The following is a 17,756-nucleotide window of genomic DNA, read 5'->3' on the forward strand; positions in this document are numbered from 1 at the left end:
TAAGTCTGACACCAGTCTAACCAAGGGGTATTGGGTTGCCCGGGTAACTGGGTTGAGGAGGTCAGATAGGCAGTCGCTTCTTGTAAAGTACTGGTACTCAGCTGAATCCGGTTAGACTGGAAGCCGACCCCAACATAGTTGGGAAAAGGCTCGGCGGATGAAACTCCACAACTTTGATTGAATTTTTTTTTATAATCTATGGCTTAATAAAAAGTCTTGCGTGTCTGTGTGTCATCAAAAAAGTCTGAGAAGTCGTGGTGAAATAACGGCCGATTTTTGATTTGAAACGTCAATTTAATTTAATTTACATAGTCGTTTGTGAGATTTGCTTAAGTTTGTATTTGTTTACGAGTTCCTCGATTTATTCAGGTAACTTTCTTTTCTTGTTGAAATCAGAAATTAGGCTTGGACAATAATAAAATTTAGAGAGCTCATTACTGTTTTTATTCCAGTGTACCGACTAAAATAGCAGATTCGAGTGAGGATCGAAGGTTTTGAGATGGCTGAATTAATGCCTTCGGAAGTTGGTATCATGTGAGTAAAGGTTCAGTCAATAAATTTGATGGTCATATACTGTAGTAACTCCTTCAAAATAATATTGTTTAAGTTCCGTTTTGTTACATAGTTGTTTCCATGTACTAAATGAACAAACAGAATAATTTAAAATTAAAATAAGTATGGCATAATTATAAACTTAAATAAATAAAAACTTTCACAAAATCATTTTTTTAGCATATCAGGTATGCAATATTGCTTTAACTTATTCAAGTAATTATTCCAATCAGTTGACTTTTAACTTATTTGATAGAAACTAGGCTCCTCAAATGCCCACTGACCAAATTGTAACTTAAAATGATACTAATGTACATAAATATTTAAATATGTACTTTTTTACCATCACAACGATAAGACAGTATCAGTTTGTATTTTATTTTCAACACTGTTTTATGAGTTCTACCTGACGTAATGGATTGGAATCTAAAGTAACTAATTTATCCAAGGATCATAGCGCCATGAAAATTGGCAGTGGTATGTTCTGATAACATTTACAATAAAATTTTACTGTTGAACTGATATGATGGGTGGATATGGAAGATATTGAACTATACTTCATGATGGAACTCATATCATAGCTGTGTGGAAGGATTTAAAAATCTTGTAATATACTTTGATTTGGACGTTTTAGTTTTTACATGCATTCATAAAAGCATGTTTTTAAACTATGATTTTTTTTTATGTTTACTAGACACTGAAAACCAAGAAATAAGAAATTAGTTCGGCGCGCTCTCGCTCAACGCACGGACGTGTTAGTGCTAAATACTGAAGTGAAAGTTAACCGTGACGATCGTACGATCGTACGATCCCCTTATTGTAAAAATGGTGCAATGTAAACAGTGCAAACTATATTTGTCCCTCACTAAAGATGAAATAATCAAATGTAAAGGAGAGTGCAAGGGAGTATTCCACAAGAAGTGTGCAAAAAATTCAAAGCAGTTCCAACAAAAGGATTGCTGTGATGAATGTGCAACGAGTGATAATACATCCAAACCAACTGAGCATGATCAGGAGGACGTGTATCGCGATGCAGAGGATAATAAAAAAACTGTGGAAAGAATGCTAGAAGAAATGAATAATAAATTGGATATTATACATAAAATGGAGAAAGATATAGAAGAAATCAAGAACACGTAGTAGTTTTACTCGAAAAATATCAAGAGATGTTTGAATTTAAACAGCAAGCAGAAAAAAAAATTAAGAACTTAGAAAACCAGAATATTTACTTAGAAAAGTGTAATAAAGCATTGGAAGAAAGAGTGATTGCATTGGAACAAAAAGGGAAAGAAAAAAATATTGAGCTTGTAGGATTGGAGAAACGAGAAAAAGAGGATTTAAAGTCGGTTATAGTTACAATGGCCAAAAAGTTAGATTTGAACCCAGACGAGATTGAAGAGGTTAAGAGGGTAGGCGTAGAAAAAGTTTTGGATAACAAGCCGCGATCTCAGCCAGTGGTCATTAAATTACGTACCAAAACAGCGAAAGATCAATGGCTAAAACTACGTAAACAACGCATTACGAACAATGTCGTGTATGGAAACAATAATACAAATTATATTTATATAAACGAAGACTTGTCAAAGTACCTACGTCAATTATTCTGGTCAGCTAAAAAAGAACTAAAAGCAACATATAAATATATATGGGTACAGAACTCACGAATTTTGGTGAAAGCTAATGACAGTCAGAAAAAAATACACAACATACGATGTGAAAATGATATACGTAAGTTACTTGAGACGGCCACCAAGAATGATTCTCAATAACATTCCATAAGTAAGACCTGGGATACACTAAGGGATTTCTCGATAAATAAAGATTCGATCCTCTACAGTTAGAAATAAATGAACAAGATTATGAATTTCATCAATATGAATGTATAAAAGAATGGAGTACCTATATGTTAAACAAAAATAGAAAAGTGATCGATATAATACATATTAATATAAGGTCCCTAAAAAAACAATTCAATCAATTAATAGTGTTGATGAATGCAAATAAATTTAACATAGACATAATAATACTAACGGAAATAAATATAAAAATTGAAGAACTAGCATTATTTAAAATTAATGGATATAATACACTTGAATACACAAGAAATAACAGGAGAGGAGGGGGGATATTGATGTATATAAAAGAAAATTTAAACTTTACGGAAGAAAAGTCGTACAGCACAGAAGTAGAAGTTGTGCACGGAAAAATAGACCTGCACAAGAGTTATTCACTACACATTATTGGTATATATAGACCTCCAAACAAAAACAAAGTGCAGTTTATTGAACATTTGGAAAGCATTTTAGAGAATATACCCACTCAAGAAAATGTTATCATCATCGGAGACATGAATATAGACTTATTAGGAAATAAGCAGAATGCATTAATAAGTAACTATAAAAATACTCTGTGTAGCCACGGCCTACAGATTGCGTTGCCAACTACAACGATAACGAGGGAAGCGATAGTTGAAGGACAGCTACAGACATCGTGTATTGACCATGTGTGGGTGCGAGTCAGTGGCGCGGCCAAGTGCAGCTCCACGCACACATTTGCATGCGGCTTATCAGATCATCATATGACAGGCGTTAGGATTGAGTGTGAATCGTGCGTAAAGAAGTTAAACAATAATAGTGTTGGTCGGGCTGTGTTGAATAATAAATTAGTGAAAGAAAAACTTGTCGGTGTTGACTGGACGGACTATATGCAGATAATATGCCCAATATTGTTGTATAGTAAACTGTGTCTGGTTTTCCGCAGCATTTACTCTGAAAGTATGGTTATGATCAATCAAAATAATAAAAGAATAACACAGCCGTGGGTAAGTAACACGTTAATTAATTTAATTACAAAGAAAAATGAACTATTTAGGATCTGGAAGGCTGAACCGTCAAATATGAATAAGAGGTTAGAATATACGAAATTACGAAATAAAGTCAATAAGTTAGTAAATGCTGCGAAAAATAGGTATAGAAGGCAACAATTAAACAAATGTAAAGGTGATGTTAAAAAAATATGGGATAACATTAACTTATGGATAGGTAAACAAAAAGTAACCATTGATAACATAATTAAGAAATACTTAGGAAGGACTGATAACATCTATAATATATGTACAAAATTTGCATATACTTTTACACAAGAAATTTTAAAAATAAAGCATACTTGCAGCATTAAATTCTTAGATAGAAGCACATATGTAAATAAAAATATAGTAACATTCAGATTTAAAAGAGTAACTCCTGAGCATGTGAGTAAAATTATAAAAAGCTTAAATAATGATAAGGCTCCTGGTATGGACCAGATTAGGGTACAGGATTTAAAAATTTTAAGTGATGATTTTAGTAAAGTACTGGCCAGGTTCATAAATATGTGTGTAAAAAAAGGAATATACCCCGATAATCTAAAAAAAGCCCTGATTAGACCTATTTATAAGCAAGGAAGTCATCTAGACTACACTAATTACAGGCCTATAGCTATTTTATCAGTTGTTAATAAAATTGTAGAGAAAGTAGTAGTGAAACAAATAAGTAATTTTTTAGAAAGTAATCAAATATTAACTGATTGTCAGCACGGATTCAGGAAAGGTAGGAGCACTAATACTATACTGACATTATTTACAGATTACGTAAATGAGAATCTTAACAATAGGAATCAAATACTAGCACTTTTTATTGACTTTAAGAAGGCATTTGATACGCTGGACCACGATCAGTTATTACAAGCTATGGACGAGTGTGGTATTAGTGGGCCTACTAACAAGTTCTTCTCTAGCTATTTAAAAAACAGGACGCTCTGTACGCTGGTAGATGGTACCAGCGGGGCAGAGGCGACTGTCACACTGGGTGTGCCCACCGGATCCGTATATGGACCGGTGGGTTACATAATGCATGTAAACAGCATGGTTAATGTAGTGGACCACTGTAGGGTGTTTATGTATGCAGATGATACATGTATGTTAGTAGCCGGTAAAAACATAAAAGAGATGGAAGTGCAAATGCAAAATGATTTTAATAAAATAAATAAATGGGCTCACGATAACGGAATAATACTTAACGCTAATAAAACTAAGTGTATGCATATACATTCACCCTACAGTGGAATTGTAAGACAAACTTATGACATAAACATAGTAGGGCACTCATATGCATGCCTACACAAAAACAGTGTGTGTCAGTGTGAAAGAGTGGAACTTGTAAGTACTTTCAAATACTTAGGATTATTAATAGATGAAAAATTTAATTGGAAACCACAGGTAACTTCAATATGTAATAGATTAAGAATACTTCTTTGTAAATTCCATAACCTCAAGAGAATAGTAGATAAACGAACTTTACTAATGGTCTATTATGCACTTGCTGAGTCATTATTTAGTTATGGATTAAGTTGTTATGGATTAACATTTAAAACATATGTAGAAGAAAAAAAGATACAATTAAGATTCCTAAAAATTATAGTGGAAAAAACAAAACAAAATGTAAAGATGACTATGACAAAATATTTAAAGAATGTAGTATTATACCAGTAGATGAAAAAGTTAAATATTTAATAGCACTAGAAACATATTATATGGAGGAATATAAAACTAAAAAAATATATAAATACAGTGTAAGGTCGAGCAAGAGGGGTAAGTTGGAACAGTCAAAAGTGAATAATTATTATGGGGAAAGAACTAGAAAATATTTAGTGCCTAGATTATGTAATAAGTATGAAGAACTGAGGGAAGATAAAAAAATAAAATGTAAATTAACATTAAAAAGAAAAATTAAAAATATGCTTGGTTACTGGAAAGGGAATAAATAGTGTATAAATATAAATATTAAGTTATATACTATAATAGATAAAACATAGTAATACATAAGGGAGTGTGTATGTAAATGGATATTTATTTAGTATTCGTAGACATTCTACATGTAAGTAATTATGTTAATGAGCGAAACGCCTGCAAACTGCTGCAGCAGTTTGGCGCTTATTAGTTATAGAAACTGAATTGTGGAATGGAATAATAAACAATAAAAAAAAAAAAAAAGATTAATATGTATTACAAAATACAAAAAAAAATTTCAGTGACTAGCAACAGCTGTTACTAACCACATACTCTTCAATGGAAAGTTCTTGTCAATACAAATCATGTAGCTTATATATAACTTATGGAAAACAATTTTATATTTTAATTTCCCCCCTACCAGTCAAAGCATTCACCATCACTGTATTTTTCGCTTTAATAAAGTATAAAATATACTTCTGATTTTACTTATCATACTCTTAAATAAATAAATATGATACATAATCTATACTAATATAATAGAGAGGAAAAACATTGTTTGTTTGTACCAAAACCAAACCAAAATTATTTTACTGTTGGAAACACTTAATGTTGCTACATACACTCTTCCCGCATAACATAGGCTATATTTTACCCCGGTACGGGCAGTAGTTCCCACGGACCGCGGGTGAAGCCGCGAAAACGGCTAATTATGAATAAAAAGATACCTAAATGAAATAAGCTTCTTTTAATATTAAGTGAATTTTATCTATTAAAAGTCCTCATGGAACAACAGATTTTAACTAATATCCAAAACGATACATAGGACTCGTTTGAACAACACCCGGCTTGTAGGCGTAACGTCGTCGTAACGATATGCTTATGCGACCTGTTTGTGGGTATGCAAAAGCCCTTTCTCTGTCGCGTGCGATAATTTCAATAGCTGCTTTGCTTGTTTACTTTATTCTTATTTTATAAAAATGATGCACCTAATAAGGTAGGTAGGTACTGCACAGTTAAATTACGCTGTCATTACGCTGCTAATCTTAAATAGCGGCATCTTTCTAAGTTAGAGGTCGTCGTCTAGCGTAAATCATTGTAGGAAGTAAGGCATAAATTGAAATTTAGAACAACCGCACTTAATGGCGCCACCACTTCTATTTCTGTATATCGTACAGTTCACAGTATCCGCCTATACTCCATGTATCTCTGTCTTGCAACGCAGCATCCATCTCTCTCTTTTCCTATCCCCTTTATAATACATATGTACCAAAGCGCTGACTATCTGCGTAACACGCTGGGCTACTCCCGATGATATGCGATCGTTCCCGAATGCCGCTCGAAGTCCCACATCCTTGCCGTCCTAAATTCAGTAACCTATCGTGAACCACGTCAAATATAAATGAAAGTGATTTACTAATTACGCCATTGTTTATTTACTATTTTGATGAGATATTTTGTATTACTTATATTAGTGAAGTTTTAAAGTAGGTACAGTTGTGTTACTTACGCAGTATAACATTTTGTTATCTGTTAATTGGCATTCGACATAAATAAGTCGTCTTCGATTTGAGTTAATTATACTTACATCGTGTTGTGTTCACTATAGGACTTGTACCTATGTGTAGTGTTATTGTTAGTGTGTTCATTTAATTAAATGGTGTAGTTATATAACAGATACCCATACAATGGCAACATTACCGAGAATGCATAACTCTAAACAGGCAGCTGGTATATCATCTCCTTTTAGGTAAGCTTAATGTGGATTAGAATTGTAATTAGAAACATAAGTTTCCCTGTCGTACCTAAGTTATTACGTTTTGACGTTTAAGAACCTGTTGAATGGCTTTTGAACCCAAAATAAAATCCAAACGTAGATAGTGTTCATAGTTTTTATCGACGATGGTTACCCTCTACTGAGCTAGCATACAAAATATAATGTATTATCTTGTTAAAATTGATAGTAATTTAAAGAAAAGATTTATTGAAGGGAACTTAAATGATTTTTTTACCGGTGCAAAATTAGGAGAAACTTGATGAATAGTTGGAGTCTTGATGGATATAGTTTTTCGGTGGTATAGGCCCAGGCAGCGCAGACTAAGAAGAGCGCAGCGGATACGATTTTTAAAAGATACTGGAAAATCTACTCTTAAGTTATCTTAATAAAGTGCATAATATGTTTGAACCTGACAAAACATGCTCGCGCATCCTCGAAAGTACGCGGTATATCCCGAACGGAACCGACGGCTTTAAGTTGATTTTCGAATGCTATGGCTCAGCGCAGACCGAGAGGGACCACAGCGGAGTGGAATCCTTGCGGTCACATTATTTTACATAAGTAATGCGGTTTTAAGTAAATTTCATTTAAAAAAAAAAAACAATACAGTGCCACCTGTGTGAGCTGTTTGACGCCATATTTGTTTTGGTGACTAATAGCGTCGCAGTGGAAAAAAAATGTTCTAAATTCAATCACCTGACTGATGTTATGTCCGCTCTGTTCAAAAGGCTATGTTACCATCCGCTAACTAGTTGGACGTTGAGTGATGGTTGTTCAATCAACGTTCTGTCTAGTGATTCGATTAAATGTAGTCAACCAGGGCCCCGATTCTCCTAAGTTAATAATGACAAAATCGAATAGAAATCGAATCGCAATATGATCGTAATAGCAGTTTTAACCATATCGGGCATTCTGCAACTAATAAAAGACCAATCGTATTCGATTGACATTTGATTGGTGTGCGATTGGTCTGCTATTTTGATGATTTTGGTCTATACGGTAGTTTTCTGTACAATCATTTTGCAATCGTAAATCATTTGCAGACAAAATGATTCATTATTGAATGACAGAAAAGGATAAAAACGTTTATTTCAAAGAAAAAATAGCGGAATGCCACATACGCTTCAATCGTAATCGAGTCGGGATTGGATCTCAGTCGAATTGAGTCGAACGTCAATCGAATGGCGCTTAAGTAAAATTAGGAGAATCGGGCCCCAGAAAACTGCGAAATGCGCACGGGGCATCGTGCGTATGTCGCGCGGCTTTTATTTCAATAAAACCGGCCAAGTGCGAGTCGGACTCGTGCACGAAGGGTTCCGTAAATTACAGTTAAATCAACCTATCTCAAAAACTATAAGAGATACTTTGATCAAACCAAAAATCGTTGAAAGAGTTAATTAGCATGCATCACCTCTATTTTTTTTAGAATTTTATACCTCGTAGTTATAAAAATAGAGGGGGGGGGACATACTTTTTACGACTTTGAGAGCTGATATCTCAAAAACCGTTCACTTTAAGAAAAATGTTTTTTAGAAAACTTTATATCATTTTAAAAGACCTTTCCATTGATACCCCACACGGGTATGTACATCGAAAAAAAAAATTTCATCCCTCAGTTACATGTATGGGGGGCCCCACCCCCAATTCTTTTTTTTTACTATTTAGTGTCATATTTTTGTAGCGGTTCATACAACACATATTCCCATCAAATTTCATCACTGTAGTACTTATAGTTTCCGAGTAAATCGGCTGTGACAGACGGACAGACGGACATGACGAAACTATAAGGGTTCCGTTTTTGCCATTTTGGCTACGGAACCCTAAAAATCCGCTACACTGGGCTCCTCTCGGTATGCCCTGGCCTTGTCTAGTAAGACATCCCGTTAACTTTTTTGTGCTAGAAAAGGTGCACTCACAAGTATTTAAAGAATATTATATTATAGAAACACTGGCCGGACGATTCTCAGTCGCTACATTATGATTACGTTCCATTGCTAAAATTAACTTTGAACAAACTTTTAACCAAGCCTTGCTCCTAGAAACAACACATATTTAATATGCATTTATAATATGTACCTATAACTTTGGAAATTAATTAGGTATACCTACTACCAGTTCGGACATTGCTCGTCATATTATTGTTTTCGGCATCAAAATATTGTCGTGAATCCTTGGGCTCAAATAGGTTTCGTTTGATTCACAGCACCAGCCCACGGAAACTACAAGAAATGGCGCTACCCCCATCTGAAGGGCATGGTACGTACAGTCCTTAATACACTCAGCGGCACGGAATCTGGCCCAAGCACATTTTGGCCTTATAACCATTATTTAAATGAAAAATCAGAATTTTTATTTTAAAATTGTTTAATTTACTCATTTTCCAATAGAAAATTACTAACAGACAACAGAATTATGAGGATTTTCATTAAGTTTAATTGAGTTAAAAAACAGAGTCCTTTACCGCAATAATCACCATAAACTTTTAAATTCAACATTTTTAACAAAACAGAAAGTTATCGAATTTTAATAATGGATGTTTCTTCCTCTTGATCTGATGAATGCTTGCATACGATCTGGCATGCTCTGGATCGTGTTTTTTATCTCCACCTGGGAGATCTCCTCCCAGGCAGCTACCAGCGTGGTTTTCAGTTCACTGAAAGTCCGTGGTGGGTTACGACTTGCTCGGACCTGTCTTTTAAGCATGTTCCAGACATGTTCTACAGGATTCATGGATGGGTTTCTTGCAGGCCAGTCCAATTTTTGAATACCGACCTCGAACAAGTAATCGGTTACTCAAAGAGCTGCGTGAGGTCGAGCATTGTCCTGCATTATACGAAATTCTTCACTACCTATGAATCCCTGACAGGGTAAAACATGATTTAGAAGGATCTCTTCAATATACCGCACTGTTGTCAGACGACTTTCGACAACCAATAATTCAGTACGGGCTTCTGAACTTCTGCCTCGACAAACCAAGATGGACCCACCATGAAAACCGACTGTTTGCTTGGTAGTGATGGGAAGAAACCATTGTCCGCGCTTTCCCCATCCACGTTCACGGCCGTCTGGAGCTCTTAGGACAACTCTTCATTCATCGGTCCATAAAATTTTACTCCATTAGTCATGCGTCCAATTTACATGTTCTCTTGCAAACCTAAGTCTGGCTACGCGATGGTGCGGGAGGAGTTCCGGGCCTCGAGTTGATCTTTGAGCACGCACATCCCGTTCCTCTATCCTTCTTCTTATTGTGCACTTACGGACGTTGACTTCTCTTGCTGTTTGCAAAGGCTGGCGTATCTCTAACGCAGTGAGAAACCGATTTTTCATTATTGCACGTACGATAAATCGGTCGTCGTGCGCCGACGAACACCTTACACTCCACTTTCTGGTCTTCTTGTGTAAAGGCCAGTCTGGTCATGCATTTTCTATGCATATCTTTCACTTATACGCGGTGCACTTAAAGTTTCAACCATCTTCCACTGCGTACGCCCTTGACGTCTTAACAACACTACTTGAGCAACTTGAGCTGCAGTAAGGGTAATTTTCAGATCAAATTGTGAAAAAAGAGAAACAAAAAGCGATCATAATCATTAATTTTTTTTGGAACGTGCTTAGTACTTCGGCAGTTTCTATCTGAATTTAAACTTTCTGCTTTCTGCTTTGTGTTCCAACAACGGAATCTGCTTCTAGTGTTATAAAAGTTAAACAGACACACATTTTTCTGTATTTTAATTAAGAAATACGAAAGGACAGACAATATGTCATATGAAATTAGAATTTACAACAGCTATCTGGGCTGATATCTACTTGTGTTCGTTTGGGCCAAATTCCGTGCCGCTGAGTGTATTATGCTTTCCATATATCACATAATATGCCTTTACGCGTTGCTCTGCTTTCTTGGCTAAGGGTTTGAGATCTATCTGTTTTTTTTTGTGTTTAGTAATTATTTGATCTCACAAAATAAAAATATTCGTAGTGTACTAACATAAAACCTCATTAACAGATGTTACCACTGCAAGCGGTATTAGCATGAAACAATACGAAGAACAACTCAATGGCTTAAGAAAGGAAAATTTCCATTTAAAACTGAGGATATATTTTCTTGAAGAGAAATTGGGTACCGGAGCTCCGCCAGCTGTACAAGTAAGTATGCAGTTGTACTCGCAAAGTGAAGGTTCGGAAAACGGACGGATTTACGTGTGTTAGGAATACGGCCTCACACCTCATGAAATCCGTCTCTGAGTTGATCGCGAAACAGACGGCGGAGGATTTTGTTTTATAATATGAAGTAACGCCATTATTTTCTAGCTTTCTTTGTAATTTGTAGGAATGTCTAATTTAATGTCCATGTTAATTTCTAGGGACTTTTGGAACACAATGTTCGCCTTCAAGTGGAAGTGGAAGAACTAAGACGACAGCTCACTGATAAACAAGAGCTTCTTGCTGCAGCTGCGGAAGCTATCGATGTTTTGGAACAGCAAGTATGTATTGAATGACAACAGTTCCTTACGTTATTTCAATATGAGAAGTAATTCAAATAACATCTTTGATTTCAACAGGGTTCTATGTCAACTGACAGTGTGGAAATATCTATGAATAACAGCAATATTGTAAAAAAAGAAATCACCTCACATGATCTGGTAAATTTAAATATATATAAAGACATATCTATGTACAAAATATATTAAAAATATGTATGTATGTTTAATTAATTGTTTTACTTATTTCAGGAACCTGAAAAGAGAGAGCCAGTCGATGATACGTGTGCGGAATCTGAATCCGCCGGGTACGTGAAAAATAATTTCCAAAAATATAATTAAGATTCTTGTGTTTGATTCATTTGAAAAATAATATTTATTTACAGGGATTATTTGGCTGTTACGGTTAATAATGAAGATTTAGTAAGTATATTGAATACTTACCTACACTTAACATGATTTTAAGAGCTTCTCTAATTGCGGGCGCTATTATGAATACAACAATATCTAAATTACAGGATGAGCTCGTAAAATTACGTAGAGAAAACAAGAAGGCATTGCAGATGATCAAAGGATGTATGAAAAAAATTCAGCAACAAGACAAAGAAATTAAGAAAGTGAAATTAGTAAGTTTTGACCATAGTTACTACGTAATTCTACATTTGACCTGTACCAAATCGTTTTGAAAATGCAATAATATGAATATTTTTTAGGATAAGGAATTGGTATATGCACACGTGAGTGACTCACAATTAGAGAAATACGAGGAAATCTTGAAGTGTAAAGATGAACATATTAAGGATTTGGAAGGCAAAGTCAGGGATTTGCAAAAACATTTTGAGAAAAATGAAAATATGGACGCGGGGTAAGAATATATATCACACCTACACCACGAAATAACATTATTTACTGTATCTGTGCTTTATTTTATGCAATCTTAAATTATTTCAGAAATCTTCAACAGCTGCTTACTAAAAGGCTACAAGGATTGGCATATTTCTTGGATAAACTACTATCACACAAGTATGTATAACTCTCAATGCCCTTACTGTAGAGTGTAGATATCTCTGAAACTTTGTTCACTTGGTTTCTAAGCTAATGGAAACAAAATGCTTCTATGATGATTCTGTCTGGACGTTAATTCTCTATTTATTTTAACAGATGTGTGCTTGGAGAGGATAAGAAAAAATTGGCTGCGAGTATATTAGAACAAAGTCTTGCCTTGCCCGTAGGTCTAGAATTAGACGAATCTATGGCACCGGAGGAATTCACTATGGACGAAAGCAATTTGGATATATCACAATCGCTAAGAATTGAAGATCTTACTATGATGTTCGGACACCATGTAGCATGTAGTGATGATAACAGATATTCGAGCCACCGAAAGGCCTTAATGAAACATTTCCCTCAAGCGGATGTTATATCGGAGTCTGAATGCTGGTCAGAGCCAGATAGAAACGTGTCGCTGGCTCGGGTTGGTTTGTGCGATACAGGTGTCGGATTACGTGAATCTAGTACTGACATAGGTAAAGTTCGCTCTCGGCGAGCTCGTATATCGTATGGTTCTCGATCAGAAGACAATAAACCTTCTAGTGAAGCATTGATTGAGGAACTGAATCACTACACCAAGAGAAATGAACAATTGGAGGAAGAAAACAATGACTTAAATAATAAACTGGAGTTTTCAAAAGAACAAATCAATGAACTGCTTACAGAAAATCAAGAATTAAAACAGAATATAATTTCTCAAGAACTAAGTTTCACTGAAGCTAATAAAACCATAGATGAGTTAAGGACTAAAGTGACGGGCTTGGAATGCCGTCTCAAAGATGTTGAACAAAAGCTCTCAGAGTCTGTACAATCAATGGAAAAAATGCGTTCAGAAAGACAAGAGTTGGAAGCTACATTTATGGACACAGAACGTTCCCTGAAGCGTGCTGCTGACGAAGCCACAGTGCAAGCTTCACAAGCAGCTTTAGAAAGAGCTCGCGCCCAACATGACAGACTACGTATAGAAAGAGAACTAGAAGAAACACGCGAAAAGCTTTCTAATGCACTAGAAATAAATTCTCGCCTTGAAATAGAAGTAACACGCAAAATGGCTTTAGAGCCTAATAATAAAGTAGCTATTGTACACGACGCTCATCATTCTGAAGAAGAACGACCAACTTCACCAGATCAAGGTATCGACAGTGATAGGCTATCGAGCTTAGAACAAAACGATCCAGTCGCTCTCTCACCCCGTAAGTTTTATTATTATCTTGAATGTATTCTTCTATGCTGTAACTGTTAACTTCATTCTTGTTTTGTGATTAATCGAGTGAGAAACAGCCACCGAGTAAATTAAACATTATAATACACAAGACAAGCGCCTGGAAAAGTGTTTACTGCAAACAAACAAATAATAAAAATCCTCTTTATGAGCCATGTTCTGGCTCATAAAGAGGATTTTTTGATAGTTTGTACATTATCCGGTTACGGGAAGAAGTTCCCTCCGCGACATTTCGAGATAAAAATAACTTTTTTACCTCGACGTTTTGTTTATCAATACATTGAAAATCACTTTTTTTATCTAAATATTATTAACATTGTTTCCAGGCTCTTTATACGAAGAGAATGTCACATTAAAGCAGAAGCTCGCGAGGACCAAGGCCACTCTCGCTGAAACTCTGATGCACTTAAATGCCGCCAATATGCGTAAACGAAGTGTTCAGCGAGCTATTTGTAGAGAAATACACAAAACTCAAGGAGTACTGCGAAAAGCCCGTGATCAGTTTGAAAATCAAGACCCATTCAAATAGATCAGAGATTGTAATTTCTCTGGGACCCTTTTCCATCGTTGCACAAAAAGTGATGACAATGTAAGATAAATGATTTTGTTTATGTGTATAATTATTTATGTAATCGACAATAAGATGTGTCAGGTTGAATTGAATTTTGTATCTTGACAAGTATTGAATAATTTTGTAGGTTGTTATAGTTTACTTACACTGCTAACGACTATTACTATAGGCAGTTATAAATGCATAAGTTAACCAAGGAAAGAAAACGTTAACTAGCTTAACAGTACAATAATAAACAAACAAACTGTCATTCACTCAATCACAATCTAGTGTCACAAGTCTAAGTGATACTTTAGGCTTCAAGTTTTCACAAATACTGTGCGAGGTGATGATAAATATAATTTGAAAAAAGATCTTTAAATTGAGTTTTAGCTTTTTTATATAGGTATTGAATTATTAGACAAAATTGTCTGACCCCATATTACTACTGATGACTGAATCAAAGACTGTGATTGAGTTAATTTTAAAAATTAGTTGTAAAACATGTAGGTATTTGAATGAATGTTCACTACCAAGAACGTGTACATGAGTTTTGTAAAATATTTATCGATAAAGTTGTCTCTATGTCTAACAATTATTTTATTTTGATTAAAATCCTAATCTAAATATGAATTTTATGACTATACTAGCTATTCCCCCTGTTATCTCCCACGTTGTTGGAACAACTTCCTGCACTGGATAAAAAAGCATATAAAAATCTTATTCCCCAGCAGTTTTAAACCAGCGTATTGTACGCTCGGTTTTCCGGAGCCACAGAGTTCATTAAAACTACCGGTACCTCTCGGAATGTTTTGGTCGCGCGTATCCGCCTGCCACCTCAGCATGGCGATTCTATCTCTATTCTTCCAAGAAACGACAAAGCTCTTTCTTTCCCACTCGACATGTCTTCTACCCGAGCATGGCGCGAGCTGTAGACTCGCGTTTCTATCAAGAGAAAGACTTTCCATAGCAACGGATAAGTAGCTAGTGATGGGTCGTTCTGCGATGAATTTACGTTTAGTTAGCCAAAAAAAATGTGTCAATGCACTATTTTTCACGCATGAACCTATACATAAACTCACGTAACTCAAAGTAACAACAAAACGTATTCATCGAACTTATTTTTTATCTGTGGAACTAAAATGGTTCATGTTTGTTTGTTTACAAAAAACGATTATTGTTGTTGATTTTAAGTATTTAAATATTGGTGATTACTGCGTGCGGCAAGGAAAAAGTAAGTAGATTTTGTGATTAAATAAATAAAGTACTGATTATTCCAATAGTTGTGTGTAATTAATCCAAACGAGCATAATAATTATCCATACATACGATGAAAAGAACAAAGGAAAATAACATAATAATCTCAATAAATGGTGATTGGTGGCATTGTCTGATGAAAACTTTGCCATGCACAGTTCAATGCGTTCCTCACTGTTATCTTGCTTCCTATATTATTGTCCGAAGTGTTTTACTTTCGTCGTTACAAAACCTGTTTATTTACAGCGTACGAAGTCCCATCCAATAAACAGAGAAGATAGTATCCCGATCCATTGGGAAAAGAAGGCCACGATAAAGAAGAATAGGTCCGTATTCAAACGCTGCTGAAAAAATATGGAAAAGAACGAGTTCTTGGCATACAATGTTGACACGAGAATCATTCTATTAGTAAGTGTCTTTAAATAATATTCATTTACTAGTAATAGTTCTCCAGACTTGTTGGTTTCATTCTAGCAAAACTCTCATGCTTTGTTTTCAAAGTATAATTATGGCAATAATAATTATAGTACCTATTTGTTGCTTGTGCGATATAAGCAAGAACTCTTAAGATAAAAAATAAAATGAGACAATCATTTACACAGAGGTAAAGGTTTATTTACATAAAATTAAGGCTACAGATAAAGTCATTTATTCAAAATAGGCTGAAAATCAGCAGCAGAAGCCGTGGAACAAACTCCCCAGCAACTCAATTCTGTCTGTATGGTTTGAAGAACTGTTGGTTGATATACAAAGATATTCATAATAGTTGCTCTTCTGTGAGTTGCAGCTTGTAGTAAGCTACCGCTAAGGTCATTAGTGTGTCTCTCTTTCTGCCTTTCTTCGGGAAGAGTTGTAGTATAGGCACCCTGCAAAAAGAAATAACTGTTTGGTAAAGAGTTTTTACAAGAATTATTTTACAGTATAATAAAAGAATAACATACTGATAGTGACACATTATCAGCATTCTTATTGATGTCATGAGTCAAGACCCTAACGCATGACTAGAATCCCCTGAAAATGAATGTTAATTTAATTTTGTGTTCTTGTTTCAGATTACAAAAAAAGGATGCTAAATGACAACTGGGTTGTCAGTTTACAAATTATAAATTCTTGAAATGATATCATTTAATAAAGAATGTGAATATTAAAATCATAATGGTTGTTTATTTAAAATGTCATTTTTTTCTTAGCAGATAAAACTGTCCAATTCTAGAGTCATATAGCTCATGCAGTTTGTTCTTAATGAGAGAACTATTGAAAATTGATTGTTTATGAACTCTGTCAGGATAATTGGCATTTATGTTCAGTATTTTGCACTCAGTATCTACAATCTCAAATAGAGGTTATATCTAATATTAGGTATCATCATCATCATCATCATCTCAGCCATAGGACGTCCACTGCTGAACATAGGCCTCCCCCTTTGATCTCCACAGATACCTGTTGGAATATATTAGGTATACTAACCTTGTATTCACTGCAAAAACAAATTGCTTAAAAAATTTGCTAACAGTGGTTAGTAATGTTGTTAATGACCTAAGCAGGACCCGAACAAAGAACCTGCAACAATTAAGCTTTGTTAAATATTATTCTTCTGTTTAATTATTTTCTTGCAATGAAGGGCAATACCTACATAATAGACAAAATAATCTTAGAAACAATAATAAATGAATAGATCTTTCTATATTTAACTTATCTATAAGGACGAAAACTTTGTCATATTTTTGGTTGGAAAGCACAACGAAATAAAATAGACTGTAGGTAGGTACTTACATTGATATGAACAGGCAGACCCTAAGATATCCTAGGAGACAGATTCCGCACAAATACTGCACCATCTCTGCACATTTACGTTTTCAATGTCGAGAGGCTTAACACTCGTATAGCTCGTTCTTTGAGCTTTACACTGATTCTTCTCAGCATAAAAACTGACCACATGACGACGGTAGGACCCGACATACTTTGTAAATGCTTTTTGAGATCTTAAAATTATAATAATATTCTTGTCTACTCTTGTCTAGGTCCGATGAGATGAGATGTAGAGTATTTGACATTTCATATAGAAAGTTATATCTACTCCCAAATGTCAAAAGTAGAGAAAATAT

At 34.9% G+C, this 17,756-nt stretch overlaps 1 protein-coding gene and 2 long non-coding RNA genes across 7 annotated transcripts; 2 read left to right on the forward strand and 1 right to left on the reverse strand.

Annotated features, from left to right (window-relative positions):
• Window positions 1-210: 210 nt before the first annotated feature.
• On the forward strand, window positions 211-15,021 carry LOC110375422 (centrosomin). 4 transcript variants are annotated; one of them, XM_064035199.1, is made up of 13 exons: window positions 211-369; window positions 453-534; window positions 9,298-9,350; window positions 11,098-11,237; window positions 11,456-11,575; window positions 11,654-11,734; window positions 11,825-11,880; window positions 11,959-11,995; window positions 12,091-12,198; window positions 12,286-12,437; window positions 12,524-12,595; window positions 12,734-13,815; window positions 14,171-15,021. In XM_064035199.1, the coding sequence occupies exons 2-13, from the start codon at window positions 500-502 to the stop codon at window positions 14,371-14,373; spliced, it is 2,139 nt and encodes a 712-aa protein (XP_063891269.1). In that variant the 5' UTR covers window positions 211-369; window positions 453-499; the 3' UTR covers window positions 14,374-15,021. The 4 variants fall into 4 exon arrangements, with proteins under 4 accessions (XP_063891269.1, XP_063891270.1, XP_021189193.3 ...); XM_064035200.1 differs by lacking the exons at window positions 211-369; window positions 453-534 and adding an exon at window positions 2,746-3,373; XM_021333515.3 differs by lacking the exons at window positions 211-369; window positions 453-534 and adding an exon at window positions 6,395-7,067.
• A 219-nt stretch (window positions 15,022-15,240) lies between these two features.
• On the forward strand, window positions 15,241-16,807 carry LOC126055843 (uncharacterized). The gene is made up of 3 exons (XR_010276565.1): window positions 15,241-15,628; window positions 15,898-16,059; window positions 16,704-16,807. It is a non-coding gene; the product is annotated as an uncharacterized LOC126055843 (long non-coding RNA).
• Window positions 16,058-17,624, reverse strand: LOC135116998 (uncharacterized). 2 transcript variants are annotated; one of them, XR_010276567.1, is made up of 4 exons: window positions 17,425-17,624; window positions 17,119-17,211; window positions 16,593-16,662; window positions 16,058-16,517 (listed from the first exon to the last, which is right to left on the reverse strand). It is a non-coding gene; the product is annotated as an uncharacterized LOC135116998 (long non-coding RNA). The 2 variants fall into 2 exon arrangements; XR_010276566.1 differs by lacking the exon at window positions 16,593-16,662 and having other exon boundaries at window positions 17,425-17,611.
• Window positions 17,625-17,756: the final 132 nt, after the last annotated feature.

This window comes from Helicoverpa armigera, chromosome 6 (genome assembly GCF_030705265.1).
Source record: "Helicoverpa armigera isolate CAAS_96S chromosome 6, ASM3070526v1, whole genome shotgun sequence".
Lineage (NCBI taxonomy): Eukaryota > Metazoa > Arthropoda > Insecta > Lepidoptera > Noctuidae > Helicoverpa > Helicoverpa armigera.